Source organism: Somniosus microcephalus, chromosome 9, assembly GCF_052327205.1.
Source record: "Somniosus microcephalus isolate GS21.2 chromosome 9, FLI_Smic_1.0, whole genome shotgun sequence".
NCBI classification, from domain to species: domain Eukaryota; kingdom Metazoa; phylum Chordata; class Chondrichthyes; order Squaliformes; family Somniosidae; genus Somniosus; species Somniosus microcephalus.
In genome coordinates this window covers 54642325-54662809 of record NC_140995.1, presented here as the reverse complement: position 1 = coordinate 54662809, position 20485 = coordinate 54642325, and the positions used below count along the sequence as shown (strand labels likewise).

The 20485-nt window shown below is 44.7% G+C and overlaps 1 protein-coding gene across 1 annotated transcript in view; it reads left to right on the top strand.

The window, feature by feature from the left end:
* The first annotated feature begins 1060 nt into the window (after positions 1 to 1060).
* Positions 1061 to 20485, top strand: part of LOC147112385 (galactosylgalactosylxylosylprotein 3-beta-glucuronosyltransferase 2-like) — a 58842-nt gene continuing 39417 nt past the window's right edge. The window contains exon 1 of the mRNA XM_085996579.1: positions 1061 to 1428. Coding sequence (XP_085852705.1) covers positions 1284 to 1428 — 145 coding nt within the window. The 5' untranslated portion in view covers positions 1061 to 1283. The remainder of the gene's footprint in view (positions 1429 to 20485) is intronic.

The following is a 20485-nucleotide window of genomic DNA, read 5'->3' as shown; positions in this document are numbered from 1 at the left end:
CTGCACTCACCCTGCGCGCTGACATCTGAAGCCCGGGCCTGCTTGCATTTCCTGTCACTGGCCCGGTTCAGATGTCGGCGCGATGTGCTTACCTGATCCAGCGGCGTAGTTAGTGCGATGTGCTGGCTGGGATCAGGTGAGCACTCTGCAGCCAATCAGGGGAGGGGAAACTCATTCATGAGTTTGATAGTAAAGACTGTCAAACTCATGAAAAGTACAGGCGCCCAAAAGATTAGTTTAACTTTAATTAAAATTTTAAAAAACATCCCAATAATTAAATAAACTATAAATAACTTTAAAAAACTATTTAAAACAATTAATAACATTTTTGAAAACATTTTTTTTTTATGAATTCGGGTCTAAAAATAAACTTACCTTACTGTAAAGTCCTTAAAAACAATGAAGCTGTGGAAAAAATGTAATGATTTTAAATAATAGACCACTTACCTTCAAGAATCCACTCCTTACGCCTCCTTTTTTCAATTCCAAAAAGTCCAGGCCCTTGCACACGCGCAAACCTGTCAAAACGAAGGAAGTTCAACGCGTGCGCGCAGAGTCCTGCACGCACGCGTTGGACCTCTTAACCCCTTAGTTCGATGGAGAGGAAATGCCAGTTTCCCGCGCATGCGCTGTGCCTGCTGGAATCCGGCACTTCCAACGGGCCCACGCGTGAGTACACTGTCCGTACTCACGCGTTGGGACCGGAATTACTGGCCCAATATATTGAATCAATCGACCCATCGTGCCTGTGCCAGCTCTTTGAATGAGCTTCCAATTAGTCCCACTCCCCTGCTCTTTCCCCGTAGCCCTGCAAATTTCTCCTTTCCAAGAATATATCCAATTCCTTTTGAAAGTTACTATCAGCATCTGACAGAATAAAGTTTATGAAGCACCACTCTAGTGAATTTTCCACATAGGGTAATGATGTCCTAAAGGCAGGACCCGCCCTGGAATACTGTTCCACAGATAGTAGCAACCCTTTGCTTCCTTCTTTCGCATGTGAATCTGGACAGTATGTTTGGCAGCTGGGCATGGGGTGCATCACACCTGCACTCTCCCAGCAAGGGTTACTGGGTAGTGATCAGGTGCAGGAAATGTGTCTGATTCTCCCCTCCTTCCTCTAGCCCAGGGGCAGTGAGGTCAAGTGTGACGACAATAGGTGCTAAAGAAGATAAAACAATATAATTTTAGCTATTTTCTGAGCTTTTTTGTACTTGAAGGTGATAACTGAGCCTCGTGTGACTGCAGATCAATGCATTGCGTGTTTTGGCACTTTGTTCCAGATGCGGTTGACCCGAAAGGTGTCCGTGTGGCCGGTCGGATTGGTGGGCGGACGCCGCTATGAGCGGCCTCTGGTGGAACGAGGCCATGTGGTCGGCTGGTACACGGGCTGGAGACCAGACAGACCCTTCGCTATTGACATGGCAGGTAAGCCCAATACTGCATCCCATTTCATTTTCCAAATGATAAAGCGAGCTGTTCCGATTTGGAGCCGACCTTTAATTCCTACTTTCTCTGGTATTGGAGGAATGGGTTTAGTCAACTTTCGCATTGGCCCCAGGACTCATTGTAGTCACTGTGACAGCTTCATATTGTCATTAATGATACATTCACCCATCAGTGTTAATGCACTTTAAAAAAGAACTAAGTAATTGCATGCAATTACATATCTTTATGTAAGTAAAGCAACTTGACCCAACATGTGTGGAAAGCAGATACCATTTAGAAAGTAGGTCAGTTATCTACTTAATGTGCTTTTAACATGTGAACTTCTAGCAGTGTTTTTGTGGAATTGGATTGAAATATGGAAATCCAATCATTTTAATTCAATTAAAGAGTGGAGCCACTTTAAACCTGAGATGTTTATTAATGGTTTGTGGTAAAGGTGAAGCAGACTAAGAAATGATAGAAGCTGGGGATTATTCAGCTTTGAATCCATTGAAGATGCAGATAAAGATAAAGGGCTAGAAATTGGATTGTTTTGCGCCTCTTGTTAATGTCCCCGTGGGGGGCTAATGGGGCGCAAATGCCCTAGCGCCTGGGTGTGGCGCCGCTAACGCCTTCCGTGAAATTCAGCGGGAGGTTAGCGGTGGCGGTAGCTGGCAGCGCCCCGCTCCACTGCGCCGGCGATGAGCCCCGTTTGCGTCTTGGACGCAAACTCCCCTTGCGCCCCCTGACCTTCACCGGGCGATGGGACTGACGGGATCAGGGGGCGGTTTGGCAGCAGCGGTAACGTGCAGCGGCGCTACTTAAAGGGCAGGTGTTGGGCAGCCATTTTTATTTTGGCCAACTGCCAGCACCTGCCCACCATTAACATTTCTATGTGGGGTGCCGGCCGCGATTGCTTAGCCCGGCACTCCTCTTGAGTGCCGGGCAGTTTCCACAGCACCCCACTCCGCGGTGGTCCAGCAAGGCCTCGGTACGCGCAGCGCTAGGCCCCTCCCCTCTAATCAGGGGTGGAGGCCTGCAATGACATGGCACTGCTGCACATAGCACCATGACATTTGTAACATTTGCATATTGAATTATCATTGGCCCGCAGGCATCTGTAAGGAATACCTACTATATTCACGTGATCACATGCTGAGTTGTCATTGGCCTGCAGGCATCTGTAAGGACTGCTATTGTTTTGGAAGACCCAGGGTCCTAACTCCATCTTGTCCACACGATGCTGTATGAAAGTTTACAGACCTGATGCTTCATAAAAGAGTTTAAACTGTAATACTCCGTTGTCCTGCAATTCATTATTTTTGTACAAAGTGTGCAAAACAAGACAACATTGAACAGTAGCGCACCAAGAAGGAAGTGGGGCACATCCAGTAGTGCTCCACCTCCTTCTTGGGGAGCTACTACTGAATTTATGGGGGGTGGGTGCTAACTTTTTCGGAGCACTAAAAATACCCAATTTTTCCCCTATTGTACCTTTAACGTAGTGGTTATTTTACTTTCTGGATTAATTTTAGCAAAAAAGTAGATGTAATTAAAATATGAGCAAAAGTAATAACAAACTTTATTTCCATTATTACTGTTAGTCTCATTTTTATTCATAGCTTAAAATAGGTGTATGAAGAATCATAGCATCATAGAAATTTACGGCACAGAATGTCATTCAGCCCATTGTGTCCGTGCCGGCCGAAAAAGAGCTATCCTGCCTAATCCCACTTTCCAGCTCTTGGTCCATAGCCCTGTAGGTGCAAGTGCATATCCAAGGACTTTTTAAATGTGATGAGGGTTTCTGCCTAGGCAGTCAATTCCAGACCCCCAACACCCTCTGGGTGAAAAATGTTCTCTTCAACTCCCCTCTAATCCTTCTACCTCTCTGCTAAGGGAAATAGGTCCTTCCTATCCACTCTATCTAGGCCCCTCATAATTTTATACACCTCAATTAAGTCTCCCCTCAGCCTTCACTGTTCCAAAGAAAACAAGCTCAATCTATTCAATCTTTCATCGTAGCTAAAATTCTCCAGTCCTGGCAACATCCTCATAAATCTCCTCTGTACCCTCTCTAGTGCAATCACATCCTTCCTGTAATGTGGTGACCAGAACTGTACGCAGTACTCTAGCTGTGGCCTAACTAGTGTTTTATACAGTTCAAGCATAACCTCCTTGCTTTTATATTCTATGTCTCGGCTAATAAAGGAAAGTATCCCATATGCCTTCTTAACCACCTTATCTACCTGTCCTGCTACCTTCAGGGATCTGTGGACATGCAGTCCAAGGTTCCTCTGTGCCTCTACACTTCTCAGTATCCTAACATTTATTGTGTATTCCCTTGCCTTGTTAGCCCTCCCCAAATGCATTACCTCACACTTCTCCGGATTGAATTCCATTTGTCATTTTTCCGAAAAAAAAGAGAATAAAACCTTTTTACAGGCTTATTAAAGAAAAATCTTGTTAAAAGTCAACTTTGCTCAGTGGAGGATATAATAGAAAATTGTGCCCTGAGCTTCCAATCAAAATGGATGTTAATCATACAAACAGAGAGGAAGTGAATTGAATGAGGGATTTTTTTCAAGCCCAAAGAGTGGATTCAGTGACTTTTTTAAGCAATATCATAGTTCAGTACCAGCTATAGAAGAGGGAAGCCTGGGAGTCTGAATTTCATAGGAGACACACTACCTAGAGAATCAACAATACCCAGGAGTGGACCTACCACATTAGAGTCATACAACTAGGCATGATTACATAGTATTTACAGCACAGGAACAGGCCATTCAGCCTATGCCAGTGAGCTCCACACGAGCTTCCTCCCACCTTACTTCATCTAACCCCATCAACATATCCTTCTATTCCTTTCTCCCTCGTGTGGTTAATTAGCTTCCCCTTAAATGCATCTATGCTATTCACCTCAACTACTCCCTGTGGTAGCAAGTTCCACATTCTAACCTCTCTCTGAGTAGACAAGTTTCTCCTGATGGTACACACTGCAGCCACGGTACGTGGTGGATGGGGTGCCAATCAAGCGGGCTGCTTTGTCTAGGATGGTGTTGAGCTTCTTCAGTGTTGTTGGAGCTGCACTCATCCAGGCAAGTGAAGAGTATTCCATCATACTCTTTACTTGTGCCTTGTAGATGGTGGAAAGGCTTTGGGGAATCAAGAGGTGAGACACTCACCGCAGAATACCCAGCCTCTGACCTGCTCTTGTAGCCACAGTATTTATGTGGCTGGTCCAGTTAACTTTCTGGTCAATTGTGACCCCCAGGATGTTGATAGTGGGGGATTCAGCAATGGTATTGCCGTTGAATGTCAAGGGGAGATGGTTAGACTCTCGCTTGTTGGAGATAGTCATTGCCTGGCACTTCTGTGGCGCGAATGTTACCTGCCACTTATCAGCCCAAGCCTGAACGTCATCCAGGTCTTGTTGTATGTGGGCATAGACTGCTTCGTTATCTGAGGAGTTGTGAATGGCGCTGAACACTGTGCAGTCATCAGCAAACATCTCCACTTCTGTCCTTATGTTGGAGGGAAGGTCATTGATGAAGCAGCTGAAGATGAATGGGCCTAGGACACTGCCCTGAGGAACTCCTGCAGTGATATCCTGAGGCTGTGATGATTGACCTTCAACCACCACAACCATCTTCCTTTGTGCTAGGTATGACTCCAGCCAGTTTTCCCCCCTGATTCCCATTGACTTCAGTTTTACTAGGGCTCCTTGATGCCACACTCGGTCAAATGCTGCCTTGATGTCAAGGGCAGTCACTCTCACCTCACCTCTGGAATTCAGCTCCTTTGTCCATGTTTGGACCAAAGCTGTAATGAGGTCGGAGCTGACTGGTCTTGGCGGAACCCAAACTGGGCATCAGTGAGCAGGTTATTGGTGAGTAAGTGCCGGCACTGTCGATGACACCTTCCATCACTTTGCTGATGATTGAGAGTAGACTGATGGGGTAGTAATTGGCCAGGTTTGATTTGTCCTGCTTTTTGTGGACAGGACATACCTGGGCAGTTTTCCACATTGTCGGATAGATGCCAGTGTTGTAGCTGTACTGGAACAGCTTGGCTAGAGGCGCGGCTAGTTCTGGAGCACAAGTCTTCAGCACGATAGCCGGGATGTTGTCAGGATCCATAGCCTTTGCTGTATCCAGTGCGCTCAGCTGTTTCTTGATATCACGTGGAGTGAATCGGATTGGCTGAAGACTGGATTCTGTAATGGTGGGGACCTCAGGAGTAGAATTGTAACAATATTAGCCCATGTACCAAATGGCTGTTGGGTAAAATGCACCATCTGGTGTGGTACTAATCTGTATAGAGGAGGAAAGTGAACTTTGGTCAGTGCCAAGGTCTCAATCAGGGCGATAGCTGGAGTGCTACAAGGCACCTCAGTGCCCCAGGGCTGCAAGCAAGGCTCCCGTTCCTGATCGGTATCCATAGATACTTCCTGAACATGATCATTGGGCAAGAAGCGGACAGGCTCAGCAGTCACGTGTCCTCAGGTTGAGTATTTTGCCAGCACTGATTGTGGGCAACAAGCCCTGAGCAACATTCCTCTCACAATCATCATCACCAACAACACGTTAACTAGTCATTCATCTCAATGCAGTTTATGCGACAATGCTGGTTTAAAAAGGTCTCCATATTTTCCTACATAACTGTCAATACTGAGTAATTCATTGTATCTGAAGTGTTTTCAGATGTTTTTAGGAGACATGATGAAATGTTACATAAATCAATAAATCAATCCCTCCCTTCCTCATAGTAATCTTCCTCCTCTGAAGGATACTTCATTCACCGGGAGTTTAATCTCATAGAAACAGGAAGTGTGTTCCTGTCCATAAAGTACGATAAAGAAATTTGATATAGCCAGCAATCAACTGTCAATTAAAGAGAGTAGATGGGTGGCTTCAAGTGGGTATGGAAGAATTTTAAAGTAGTGAAAACTGATGGGATCAAGAGTGCAAAAGCTAGGTGAAGGAGAGGCATGGGAATCAGGAAAACCATGGTACAACATCACAAGGGTTGTGCCAAAGCCAGCTGTGACAGTAAAGTCCAGGCTGCAATATGTGAGAATGTGTGAGGCCAGCCATGTGATCTGCACGTAACGTGGCTTAGAAGCAGTCTTGCTTCTTGCAGTAAGCGAGACCACACCTTTTATTAAGTAACCCTTAACAATTTGAATGTCCCAAAAATCTGAATGGTGGAACTTCCACTTCACCCAATGCTTGACATGTGGAGTAGTTACACATTTTATACTGGAAAAAACAAAGGCTGGGTTTTTTAAAAATCATTACCCTTAAAAAAAAAATGAAAGAATCCAGCACCAGTTTTATCATTCTCTTATGTAAAGAGAGAAGTCCACCGAGAGTGCAGTTTAAAAAGAAACCTCAAAATAATCTGATTCATGGGTTTGAAATGTGTGGAAATGATTCAAGAGAATTAAGGTGAGGCTCCAGGTTCAGAGGACAAGGTTCACAGTGGGTTCAATAACAGGAAATTAAACAGTCAAAGAGTAGCTTTCAGGTAATGAATTTCTCTCCTTGCTATAAGAAAAGGAAAAGAAAGACTTGCATTTCTATAGCACCTTTCATAACCTCAGCACACCCCAAAACATTTCACAGCCACTGAAGTACTTTTGGAGTGTAGTCACTGTTGTAATGTAGGAAACGTGGCAGTCAATTTGTGCACCGCAAGCTCCCACAAACAGTAATGTGATAATGACCAGATAATCTGTATTTAGTGATGTTGGTTAAGGGATAAATATTGGCCAGGACACCAGAAATAATACAGAAAATTAACTTCCTGGGTAGGTGACAGGTGCGGGCAACATTAGTCAACGTAAGTGAGAAAGCAAAAGGTTTTCCTGTCACTTTTAATAACTTGTCTTCAGCTCCCTGTCATCCCAGAAATGACAAGGTCAGGAGGAACAGTAGAAAATAATCTCAGTGCTCAGTGAAGAGATGGGGCTGTCAGTTTAGAGACAATCTGGAACACAATTGCCCTAACTGGATGGTCTCCACTGACGCAAATAGGTCAGTTATTGGAATCAGTGGAAAACCTGAAGAATACCTCCGAGGATCTGTAAGAAGACCATCCTGAAGACAATTTAATAGGCCATTCCTACAGGAAAGGTGATTAGAAGATAAAATCCCGCGAACGCTGGAACTCTCCAGAGGCACATCAGGTCTGTCAGCACCTGCAAAGAGAAAAAGACCAGTTAACCTTTCAGACATCGGTGCTCCATGAGAGGTGGTGGGAGAGTCATGAAAGGCAGAACGGGAGAATATCGGTACTGGAGCAGCTGCAACATTGAGAAAGAACAGCTGTCTATGCTGGAGGAAGTGGCTTCAATGGGTAAAAGGGATTGCATGTCTGCGGTAGGAAATTGGCAGGGGCTGATCCTAGTTCAATGGAGCACCACTGAAATGAGCTGCCAGGTTGAAACCCAGTGAGCTGCGGTGATCTCTGAGGATGACAGTATAATGAAATTCAAAGCACTTTATAGCCAGTCCACCTGTCACAGAATCTGATATAAGTATCCAGTACAGGTCTTAGTAACCACTGCAAGTGAGTATTCCATGCAGTTGCCATAGAAATACAAGACTTTTTGAATAGGAAATAGCCACTGACCAATGTTCTCGTCATTTCTCGAGGCTTAGGGGGAGATTTTTGCCAAATACTTTAGGTGCTAAAGCGATGAAGAGATGGCCAAGATGGGGTCTTAAACTGAAATGCCGGTTTAGCCCATGTTTAGCGCAAGGCGCCATCTTGGTAAAGGAGTTGAAGCCAGCAATGGAACGACTGCCTGGAGGCTTGTTAAACAGTTGATTGTCACTTAAAATGCCTGCTAGCGCTCATTAAAGAGGCTGCATGGCATTTTGGTGGCTAACGCTTCAACTAACGCCCTCTCCTAACAGCGACCAGCTGTTTGGGAGTAAACACAGCGTTGATGTCGATTTCAAGTGCTACTTAAAGGGGTACTCACCTTTCATGGTGATTGCTGCTGGATCTCTTAATAACTTGTCTTCAGCTCCCTGCCAACCCAGAAATGACAAGGTCAGGAGGAACAGTAGAAAATAATCTTAGTGCTCAGTGAAGAGACTGCCAGTTTAGAGACAATCCAGAACACAATTGCACTAATTGAATGGTCTTCACTGACACAAATATGTCAGTTATTGAGTTTAACACATCGGGAGACTTTCTGGGAAACTGTGTCAAGACTTCACCAACTCGAGCAACATTTATTACGAAAATTTGGACTTCACCTAAAAAGAGTAAGTGCTATGCTATTCCACCTTATAGGTGTCACCAGGAGAAAGGGAGTGCTTGGTCATTGGTATCTTGCTAGGGGTCCCCCTTGGTCTGGACGAGGAATGGGAGGAGGACATGAGGCCAGGCACAGCAGCACCAGCTGCTGCAGGAGAGAGGGACAGGAGGGGGAAGCAGACTCCTTCCCCCCTGTGGGTACAGGACATCTCTCCTCCTCTAGACCTCCTCCACCAGGATCTCCAGTGCCGCGCCCGATGTCTGTGCACCTAGTCCCTTAGTCTCTGAGCCATCCTGCAATGTGCCGCTCTGTGCCAGCCAGCATACCTTCAGTGGAAGTGGGTGTGAGGAGCCCACATATACCTCTGCACAAAATTTGCGTCTAATCAGCACTTGAGTGCTAAACCTGCAGGTGTCTATTTTAGCACATCCAGGCAAGTTGAAATCATGGTAATCAGAAATTAGTGCCAAAATTGTGTGCTAACCCAAAGACTTTCAAACAGGCATGTCTTATTAGCACAGCACTCATTTAGTGCCTATTTTCGCCCTTTGACCAAAGTAACCCCCATGAGTCCAAACTCTAGGCTGACACTCCAGTGTGGTACTGAGGGAGTGTGGCACTGTCGGAGGTGCCGTCTTTTGGATGAGACGTTAAACCAAGGTCCCTTTTGCTCTCTCAGGTGGATGTAAAAGATCCCATGGCACTATTTCAAAGAAGAGCAAGGGAGTTATCCCCGGTGTCCTGGCCAATATTTATCCAACATCGTTAAAACAGATGAACTGGTCATTATCTCATTCCTGTTTGCAGGACCTTGTGGGATTTGAGCTCATTAGTTTCCGCTCCTTTTTCCTGTGCTGTGCACTCGGGGAATAAGTGTTCCCTGATCAGAGAGTTCAGTTAAATCTCCTGGGCATTTTCTTCACTTCCAATTCTAACTCTTGCACTTGGATCATGATCTCAGCTCGTTAACTTCTGTAAATCTACAGTTACATAACTTTACCAAAAGGGGAATAGCAACAGTTGCTCTTTCTAGTACTTTCCTCATAATGTCTCTGAATCTCCCTTTCACATCACCTCTGCCCTGATGGTGCAATTGCTAATTCTCCTAAAGAGAAAGTTGAACATTTTTAGTTCACTTTATCCATCCAATCTTCATTAAGAAACATCCTCTACCCCCTCCTTCTGTTCCTCATTATGGCTGGCATTATATTCTATTCTCCACCCGATCTGCCGAATCCTCCAAAGCCTGTATTATGTTCATTAATAACTAGTAGTTTTCATTAAGAACACAGCTAGCTTCTTAGCTAGTCACTTTATTAGTATATGAGAACTTCAGTACATGAGGACTTCTACAGCTTCTTTCTAGAGGCTTCCATCTTGACTACTGCCTTGTGGGTAGCCTAGTGCCTCATGGGTAATGTAGTCTTAATATACATACAGCTGGGTAGTGTAGTCTTATACATACAGCTATATACAGCTCTACACAGCTCTACGGCTCCACCTAGTGTCCACTATAGAATGACATGTTATCATTACATCCCCCTTTCTTTGAGGTTTAACAAAATCAATATCAATCAACTTTCAAGAAAACAATAAAGATAATATCAGTAACACTTTTGTTAGTGCTCTATAACCATAAACATTTTCAAAACAGTCAACACATTTTCAAAGCTTTACATTGTACTCAAAGATTAAGTCTATCAGGCTTTTTCACTTCACGTGTGGATCTTCTCAACACGGGTAAGTCTGATGTGTCTTCATGAGATTGTTCTGGTGGTGAATGACAAGATGCAGTTGCGGCATTGTCATCAATCTGCTCTTGTATAGATCGAGGTCTCCTTGCGATCTTTGCTTGGAGAGGGTTTCAGTGTTTCCTTCACTCTTCATGCCATAACTCTCAATGTAGTCAATGCACTCTCGAAAAACTGCTGGCAGCTGGATCCCATCATACAGCATAGTCCTCTCAGCAGCCTCGGCTAATGGAACACCAAAGATTGGCCTGACGAAGAAGGAGTATCCACCGGAACTGCTTCCTGCCCTGGTGCAGGCTTCTTCTTTTTCTTTTTCTCTTTCCACTGCTTAACAACATCTGCTGCGGTTATATCTTTGGACTTTTTCTCCTTGTGTTTTTCCTCTTTGTGCTTTTCTTCCTTTGGCTTCTCTTTGACCTTAAAGTCTTTTTCTTTCTTCTTGGAGAAACTAGGCTTTTTGAAGACATGGATACCCTTTGGCCTTTTCATCCTTGATGGGCTCTCTGCTTCATCACCTGAGTCATCTGGTCTGCTTATGGCACAGTTTATACGGTAGACTCTCTTGACCAGTTCTAAGTCTTCACAAGCTTTGTCACCTAGTATCGAATCAAGTCTTTCAGCCACAACAGAAAACATGAGATGATGCACTTTGTCTTTGACTGTCACTTTAAGTCTGCAAACACCTAAGCTATCTATTTTCTGTCCATTATAGCTCTTCAGTAGTACTGACTTTTTCTGTATTTTGGGCTTTTCTTTCATATTTTTTATGTCACTCATACTGATTAAGTTTGCTTTTGCCCCAGTGTCCCGTTTCAATGTAACTAATGCTACATTTATCTGCAGTGGGATCATCCATTTGTCCACTTTTACTGCATTGACTTTATGTTCAGCATTGTCCATTTCTGAGGGCTGCACATTTTCTGTATCTTTTTTGATATCGTCACATGACACCATTCCTACAAAAAATGTCTCACTTAAATCAGTGTTCTCAATCACATTAACTTGTTGCCCTTTCGTTGTTTTTACTTTTGAAAAGCATTGTTTGGCAAAGTGATTCTTTCCATTACACTTTGTGCACATTTTTCCAAACGCTGGGCATTGTCTTAACTGGTGTTTGTAACCACAGCGTTTACAATTAAAAATTTCATCCTCCGATTGCTTTTCATTTCTGTTCTGCCCATGTTTCTTCCCCTTATAGGACACAGCACCGACAGCAGCATTATCACTCATTACAATCGCATCATTATTGATTTCACTGAAAGTCTTCGCGTGCTTTCGAGCTAGCTCGCTGGCTTGGCATATTTTCACTGCATTTTCCAAATTTAGTTCGGTTTCTCTCAACAGACATTCCCTGACTTTTTTATCATGAATACCAAACACAATCTGGTCACGAATCATGGATGATTTCAGCTCAGAGAAATTACATGTCTGTGCTTTCAGTTTCAGATCCGTTATAAAGCTATCAAAAGCCTCATTTTGTTGCTGTGTCTGAGAACGGAAGATGTATCTTTCATATGTCTCATTCTTTTTGGGAGAGCAATGTGCATCAAAAATTTTTAGCGCATCTTCTAATTTTTTTCTGTTCTCCTCTGGATTAAATACAAATGTATTAAATACCTCTATCGCCTGTGGGCCTGCAACCGTAAGCAGCAACGCTATTTTTCTTGCGTCTGGCTTCGTACCGAATCCGATGGCAGCAATGTAGAGTTCGAATTGTTGTTTAAAAATCCGCCAATTGTAGTCGACATTTCCCTCGAGATTCAAACGCTCTGGTGGCTTCAAATTCTCCATGTCGCTTTTCACAATTTTTTAGCAGATATTTACAACTCTTGGTATCCTGGTACCATATTATGTTCATTAATAACTGGTAGTTTTCATTAAGAACACAGCTAGCTTCTTAGCTAGTCACTTTATTAGTATATGAGAACTTCAGTACATGAGGACTTCTACAGCTTCTTTCTAGAGGCTTCCATCTTGACTACTGCCTTGTGGGTAGCCTAGTGCCTCATGGGTAATGTAGTCTTAATATACATATAGCTGGGTAGTGTAGTCTTATACATACAGCTATATACAGCTCTACACAGCTCTACGGCTCCACCTAGTGTCCACTATAGAATGACATGTTATTGATCATTACAGCCTGGACTCCATTAACACCTCTGCTCCTGATGGCATCCACTTCACCTTCCTCAAGCTACGTGCCACTGAACCTACCCCCGTGTTATGCCATGTTTCAAACTTTCTTACTTCCCCTTCTCCTTGGAATCTTGTCCTCACACTTTCTTAAGGAAGATGATCGCTCTTAAATTCACTCTGTTGTCCTACATCTACATCTTTTAAAGTCATGAAAATTGCTATTAAATTCTGAATTACCATCACCTTGAAAGCTCTGCTGTGGTTGTTGTCTCATCCATCGACTCTTTTTAACTAATTTAGCAGTTCCCCAGCACTCTGTCCTCTCCCACAATGTTTCTTCTCCAAAACAATTACCTCCATTTGCCATTCAATCTTATCCACTCTTTCATAGAATCAGACAGCACTGAAGGAGGTTATTCGGTCCATCACGCCTGTGCCGGCTCACTGAAAGAGCTATCCTCTGCACTTTCTCCATAGCTCTGTAATGTTTTCCTTTTTAAGTATTTATCCAATACCCTTTTGAAAGTTGCCATGATATGGAGATGCCAGTGTTGGACTGGGGTGGACAAATGTAAGAAGTCACACAACACCAGGTTATAGTCCAACAGCTTTATAAATCCCCTGGACCTGATGGCTTACATCCTAGGGTCTTGAGGGAAGTGGCGGTAGGGATTGTGGATGCATTGGTAATAATTTTCCAAAACTCCCTGGACTCAGCAAAGGTCCCGGCAGATTGGAAAACTGCTAATGTAACACCCTTATTTAAAAAGGGTAGTAGGCAGAAGGCTGGAAACTATAGACCTGTTAGCCTAATATCTGTGGTTGGTAAAATGTTAAGAGTCCATTATTAAGGAGACAGTAACGGGACATTTGGATAAACATCATTTAACAGGACAAACTCAGCATGGTTTCGTGAAGGGGAAGTCATGTCTGACAAATTTGCTTGAGTTCTTTGAGGAAGTAACATACAGGGTGGAAAAAGGGGAACCAGTGGACGTAGTGTATTTAGACTTCCAAAAGGCATTTGACAAGGTGCCACACAAAAGATTATTGCTCAAGATAAAAAATCACGGGATTGGGGGTAATATTCTGGTGTGGGTGGAGGATTGGCTCTCTAACAGAAAGCAGAGAGTTGGGATAAATGGTTCATTCTCAGACTGGCAATCAGTAACTAGTGGTGTTCCACAGGGGTCAGTGCTGGGTCCCCAACTCTTTACAATCTATATTAACGATTTGGAGGAGGGGACTGAGTGTAACATATCAAAGTTTGCAGATGATACAAAGATGGGAGGGAAAGTAGTGAGTGAGGAGGACATAAAAAACCTGCAAAGGGACATAGACAAGCTAAGTAAGTGGGCAGAGATTTGGCAGATGGAATACAATACTGGAAAGTGTGAGGTTATGCACTTTGGCAGGAAAAATCATAGAGCAAGTTATTATCTTAATGGCAAGAAACTGGAAAGTACTGTAGTACAAAGGGATCTGGGGGTCCTGGTGCACGAAACTCAAAAAGTTAGTATGCAGGTGCAGCAAGTGATCAAGAAGGCCAATGGAATGTTGGCTTTTATTGCTAAGGGGATAGAATATAAAAACAGGGAGGTATTGCTGCAGTTGTACAAGGTATTGGTGAGACCGCACCTGGAATACTGCATACAGTTTTGGTGTCCATACTTAAGAAAAGACATACTTGCTCTCGAGCCAGTACAAAGATGGTTCACTCGGTTAATCCCGGGGATGAGGGGGTGGTCATATGAGGAGAGGTTGAGTAGGTTGGGACTCTACTCATTGGAATTCAGAAGAATGAGAGGCGATCTTATTGAAACATATAAGATTGTGAAGGGGCTTGATCGGGTGGATGCGGTGAAGATGTTCCCAATGATGGGTGAAACTGGAACTAGGGGGCATAATCTTAGAATAAGGGGCTGCTCTTTCAAAACTGAGATGAGGAGAAACTTCTTCACTCAGAGGGTGGTAGGTTTGTGGAATTTGCTGCCCCAGAAAGCTGTGGAAGCTACATCATTAAATAAATTTAGAACAGAAATAGATAGTTTCCTAGAAGTAAAGGGAATTAAGGGTTACGGAGAGCGGGCAGGAAATTGGACATGAGTCTAGGTTCGGAATGGTCATGGCCCTGTGGGTAGTGGAGCGGGCCCAGGGGCCGTGTAGCCTGGTTCTGCTCCTACTTTTTGTGTTCTAATTCTGTGTTAGATTTCAGGAGATGGTTTTATTCCTGTTCCTGGCTGGGGTGGAGATCGCCTTTACAGAAGGTAAGTACTGTAGAAAATATAGGGACAGAATGATCTCCTGGACGAGTTTCGATCGCCTAGATGGGTCGGAGAGGAATTTCCCAGATTTTTTCTCCCAAATTGGGCATTGGATTTTTAATCTGGTTTTTTGCCTCTCCCGGGAGATCACATGGGTTCGGGTGGGATGGAGAGTGATAGAAGATTTGAGGTTAGGATCAGATCAGCCATGATCTTATTGAATGGTGGAGCAGGCTCGAGGGGCCAATTGGCCTACTCCTGCTCCTATTTCTTATGTTCTTATTTTAAATCACAAGCTTTCGGAGCGCTGCTCCTTCATCAGGTGAAGTGGAGAGATGCATATAGACACAGCATATATAGTCAGAGAATTCTGCCAGATGATTACAGGTAATCTTTCTAACTGCCCTTTATCACACCTCGGCAGAGAGATAATCACAGCAATCAAAGGTGTGAATGGTGTCCAAACAGGTCAGTCAGGAAAACATTACATCAAAGAACAATGAGGTGGGGTCACAAGGGGTCAAATGTTGCAGATGCTGGGGTCTGTATGAAAAACAAAAAACAGGCAGAAATCACGAAAAAAAAAAAAAAAAAAAATTTTTGCTGGAAATCGCAGCAGGTCCGGCCGCACCTGTGTAGAGAGAACAAGCCAATGACAACTCGAGTCTGGATGACCCTACGTCAGGTGGGGTTACATGTAACGTGACATGAACCCAAGATCCCGGTTGAGGCCATCCTCATGAGTGCAGAACTTGGCTATCAGTTTCTGCTCGATGATTTTGCATTGTCGTGTGTCTCGAAGGCCGCCTTGGAGAATGCTTACCCCAAGATCGGAGGCTGAATGTCCTTGACTGCTGAAGTGTTCCCCGACTGGGAGGGAACACTCCTGCCTGGCGATTGTTGTGCGGTGTCCGTTCATCCGTTGTCGCAGTGTCTGCATGGTCTCACCGATGTACCATGCTCCGGGGCATCCTTTCCTGCAATGTATGAGGTAGACAACGTTGGCCGAGTCACATGAGTATGTACCATGTACCTGGTGGGTGGTGTCCTCGTGTGATGATGGTATCTGTGTTGATGATCTGGCATGTCTTGCAGAGGTTGCCGTGGCAGGGTTGTGTGGTGTTGTGGTCGCTGTTCTCGTGGTTTCTGTCTGTTTTTTGTTTTTCATACAGACCCCAGCATCTGCAACATTTGACCCCTTGTGACTCCACCTCATTGTTCTTTGATGTAATGTTTTCCTGACTGACCTGTTTGGACACCATTCACACCTTTGATTGCTGTGATTATCTCTCTGCCGAGGTGTGATAAAGGGCAGTTAGAAAGATTACCTGTAATCATCTGGCAGTATTCTCTGACTATATATGCTGTGTCTATATGCATCTCTCCACTTCACCTGACGAAGGAGCAGCGCTCTGAAAGCTTGTGATTTCAAATAAAGCTGTTGGACTATAACCTGGTGTTGTGTGACTTCTTACTTTTGAAAGTTACTATTGAATCTGCTCCCGCCACCCTTTCAGGCATGCATTCCAGATCATAACAACCCACTGCGTAAAAAAAGAATTCCAGATCATAACCACTCGCTTAGTAAAAAACTTCTCCTCCTCTCCCCCCTAGCTTTGTTGCCAATTACCTTAAATCTGTGTCAGCTGGTTACTGACTCTCCTGCCAGTGGGAACAGTTTCTCTCGATCTACTGTATCAAAACCCTTCACCTTTGCTAATGATTTCACTCTGCATTTATCAGCTTTCTTCAGATCGCAGACTCTGAACTCACTTCCAGTGCTAAATCATTCCACCTTGATCTTCTCTGTACCCTTCAGTGAGACCGTGAAAAAATTGCTCCTTTAAATTCTTCAAATTCATAGGCCCTGATTTGAACTGTTGTGTAACTGCCCTTGTACACCTACGTCAAAAGACATTTTATCTACAGTGGTTATCTTATGTTATGGGATCATAGAGTGGGAACCATTGCTTGACTATTTCTGTCTATTTTGGAATGTTCGGGAATGGTTGGGAGGCTACTTAGCTTGGGGAAACACTAAAATCTATTGACGTATAGGCACAAAAAGCAGGCTCAAGTTCTCATAATATAATGAGTGATTTAATGTATATAAGGCAGATGTAAAGTATGGTACATTAGCACGTTCCCAGAGCGAGACTAAACGCTCACGTGACACAACAAGGCCATTTGAGATCGATCACCTCAAAACCTTGTAGATGCTAACAGTTTGTATCTGATTATGCTCGAAGTATAACCTTTGTATTTTAACTTCTTTACTTTGTGTATTGTACCTTCTTTTATGACTGTAAGCAAAAATTGTGTTGCGCCCCCTTTGGGATGCTAACTTTGCTGGGGCACTACTTTTAGCACCCTGAAAAGGTTGGTGTCCCCACACCCGAAATTCAATAGTTACTGGAAGTGCTCCCCCTCCCTCTTGGGGTGCTCCAGCCCAATATCAGGTTGTGCTGCGGTACTTTAAAAAAAAATCATTTATGGGATGTGGCTGTCGCAGGCAAGGCCAGCATTTATTACCCATCCCTAATTGCCCTTGAGAAGGTGGTGGTGAGCCGCCTTGAACCATTGCAGTCCGTGTGGTGAAGGTACTCCTACCGTGCTGTTAGGGAGGGAGTTCCAGGATTTTGACCCAGCGACGATGAAGGATCGGCGATATACTTCTAAATCAGGATGGTGTGTGACTTGGAGGGGAACTTGGAGGTGGTGGTGTTCCCATGCGCCTGCTGCCCTTGTCCTTTTAGGTGGAAGAGGGCGTGGGTTTACATAAGAACATAAGAAATAGGAGCAGGAGTAGGCCAATTGGCCCCTCGAGCCTGCTCCGCCATTCAATAAGATCATGGCTGATCTGATCCTAACCGCCAATCTACTATCACAGAACCATCTCCTGAATCTAATAGAATTAGACACACGAAATAGGAGCAGGATCAGGTTACACGGCCCCTGGGCCCGCTCCGCTACCCACAGGACCATGACCGATCCGAACCTAGACTCATGTCCAAATTCCTGCCCGCTCCCCATAACCCTTTATTCCCTTTACTTCTAGGAAACTGTCTATTTCTGTTTTAAATTTATGTAATGATGTAGCTCCTACAGCTTTTTGGGGCAGCATATTCCATGGACCTACCACCCTCTGAGTGAAGTAGTTCCTCCTCATCTCAGTTTTGAAAGAGCAGCCCCTTATTCTAAGACTATGCCCCCTAGCTCTAGTTTCACCCATCATCGGGAACATCCTCCCCGCATCCACCTGATCCAACCCCTTCACAATCTTATATGTTTAAATAAGATTGCCTCTCATTCTTCTGAACTCCAATGAGTAGAGTCCCAATCTACTCAACCTCTCCTCATATGTCCATCCCCTCATCCCCGGGATTAACCGAGTGGACCTTCTTTGTACTGACTCGAGAGCAAGTATGTCTTTTCTTAGGTATGGACACCAAAACTGTATGCAGTATTCCAGGTGCGGTCTCACCAATACCTTGTACAACTGAAGCAATATCTCCCAATTTTTATATTCTATCCCCCTAGCAATGAAAGCCAACATTCCATTGGCCTTCTTAATCACTTGCACTTTGGGAGGTGCTGCCGTAGAAGCCTTGGCGAGTTGCTGCAGTGCATCTTGTAGATGGTACACAATGCAGCCACGGTGTGCCAGTGGTGGAGGAAATGAATGTTTAAGGTGGTAGATGGGGTGCCAATAAAGCGGGCTGCTTTGTCCTGGATGGTGTCGAGCTTTTTGAGTGTTGTTGGAGTTGCACTCAACCAGGCAAGTGGAGAGTATTCCATCACACTCCTTACTTGTGCCTTGTAGATGGTGGAAAGGCTTTGGGGAGTCAGGAGGTGAGACACTCGCCGCAGAATGCCCAGCCTCTGACCTGCTCTTGTTGCCACAGTATTCATGTGGCTAGTCCAGTTAACTTTCTGGTCAATGGTGACCCCCCAGGATGTTGATGGTGGGGGATTTGGTGATGGGAATGCCGTTGAATGTCAAGGGGCGGTGGTTAGACTCTCGTTTGTTGGAGATATTCATTGCCTGGCCCTTCTGTGGCGAGAATGTTACCTGCCACTTATCAGCCCAAGCCTGAACATCATCCAGGTCTTGCTGCATGTGGGCATTTACTGCTTCATTATCTGAGGAGTTGTGAATGGCACTGAACACTGTGCAGCCATCAGTGAACATCCCCATTTCTGACCTTATGTTAGAGGGAAGGTCATTGATGAAGCAGCTGAAGATGGTTGGGCCTAGAACACTGCTCTGAGGAACTCCTGCAGCGATGTCCTGGGGCTGTGATGATTGACCTTCAATCACCACAACCATCTCCCTTTGTGCAAGACATGATTCCAGCCTCTGGAGCGTTTTCCCCCCCGATTCCCATTGATTTCAGTTTTACTAGGGCTCCTTGATGCCACACTCGGTCAAATGCTGTCTTGATGTCAAGGGCAGTCACTCTCACCTCACCTCTGGAATTCAGCTCTTTTGTCCATGTTTGGACCAAGGCTGTAATGAGGTCGGGAGCACAGTGGTCTTGGTGGAACGCAAACTGGGCATCAGTGAGCAGGTTATTGGTGAGTAAGTGCCACTTGATAGCACTGTCAATGACACCTTCCATCACTTTGCTGATGATTGAAAGTAGACAGATGGGGCGGTAATTTGCCAGATTGGATTTGTCCTGCTTTTTGTGGACAGGACATACCTGGGCAGTTTTCCACATAGTCGGATATTTGCCAGTGCTGTAGCTGTACTGGAGCAGCTTGGCTAGAGGTGCGGCTAGTTCTGGAGCAGAAGTCTTCAGCACAATAGCCAGGATGTTGTCAGGACCCAAATCCTTTGCTGTATCCAGTGCGCTCAGCTGTTTCTTGGTATCACGTGGAGTGAATCAAATTGGCTGAAGACTGGCTTCTGTGATGGTGGGGACCTCAGGAGGAAGCTGATATGGATCATCCACTCCGCACTTCTGGCTGAAGATGATTGGAAATGCTTCAGCCTTGTCTTTTGCACTCACGTGCTGGGCTCCACCATCTTTGAGGATGGGGATATTCATGGAGCCTCCTCCACCTGTTAGTTGTTTAATGGTCCACCACCATTCATGACTGGATGTGGCAGGACTGCAGAGCTTTTATCTGATCCATTGATTGTGGGATCGCTTAGCCCTGTCTATAGCATGCTGCTTCCGCTTTTTAGCATGTATGTAGTCCTGTGTTGCAGCTTCCCCAGGTTGGCATTTTTAGGTACGCCTGGTGCTGCTCCTGGCATGCTCTTCTACACTCCTTATTGAACCAGAGTTGGTCCCCTGGCTTGGTGGTAATGGTAAAGTGTATGCCAGACCATGAGGTTACAGATTTTGATGGAATTCAATTCTGCTGCTGATGATGGCCCACAGCACCTCATGGATGCCCAGTTTTGAGCTGCTAGATCTGTTCTGAATCTATCCCTTTTAGCATGGTGGTAGTGCCACACAACATAATGGAGGGTGTCCTCAGTGTGAAGACGGGACTTCGTCTCCACAATTGCTGTGCGGTGGTCACTGCTACCAATACTGTCATGGACAGATGCATCTGCGACAGGTAGATTGGTGAGGACGAGGTCAAGTAGGTTTTCCCCTTGTACTGGTTCTCTCGCC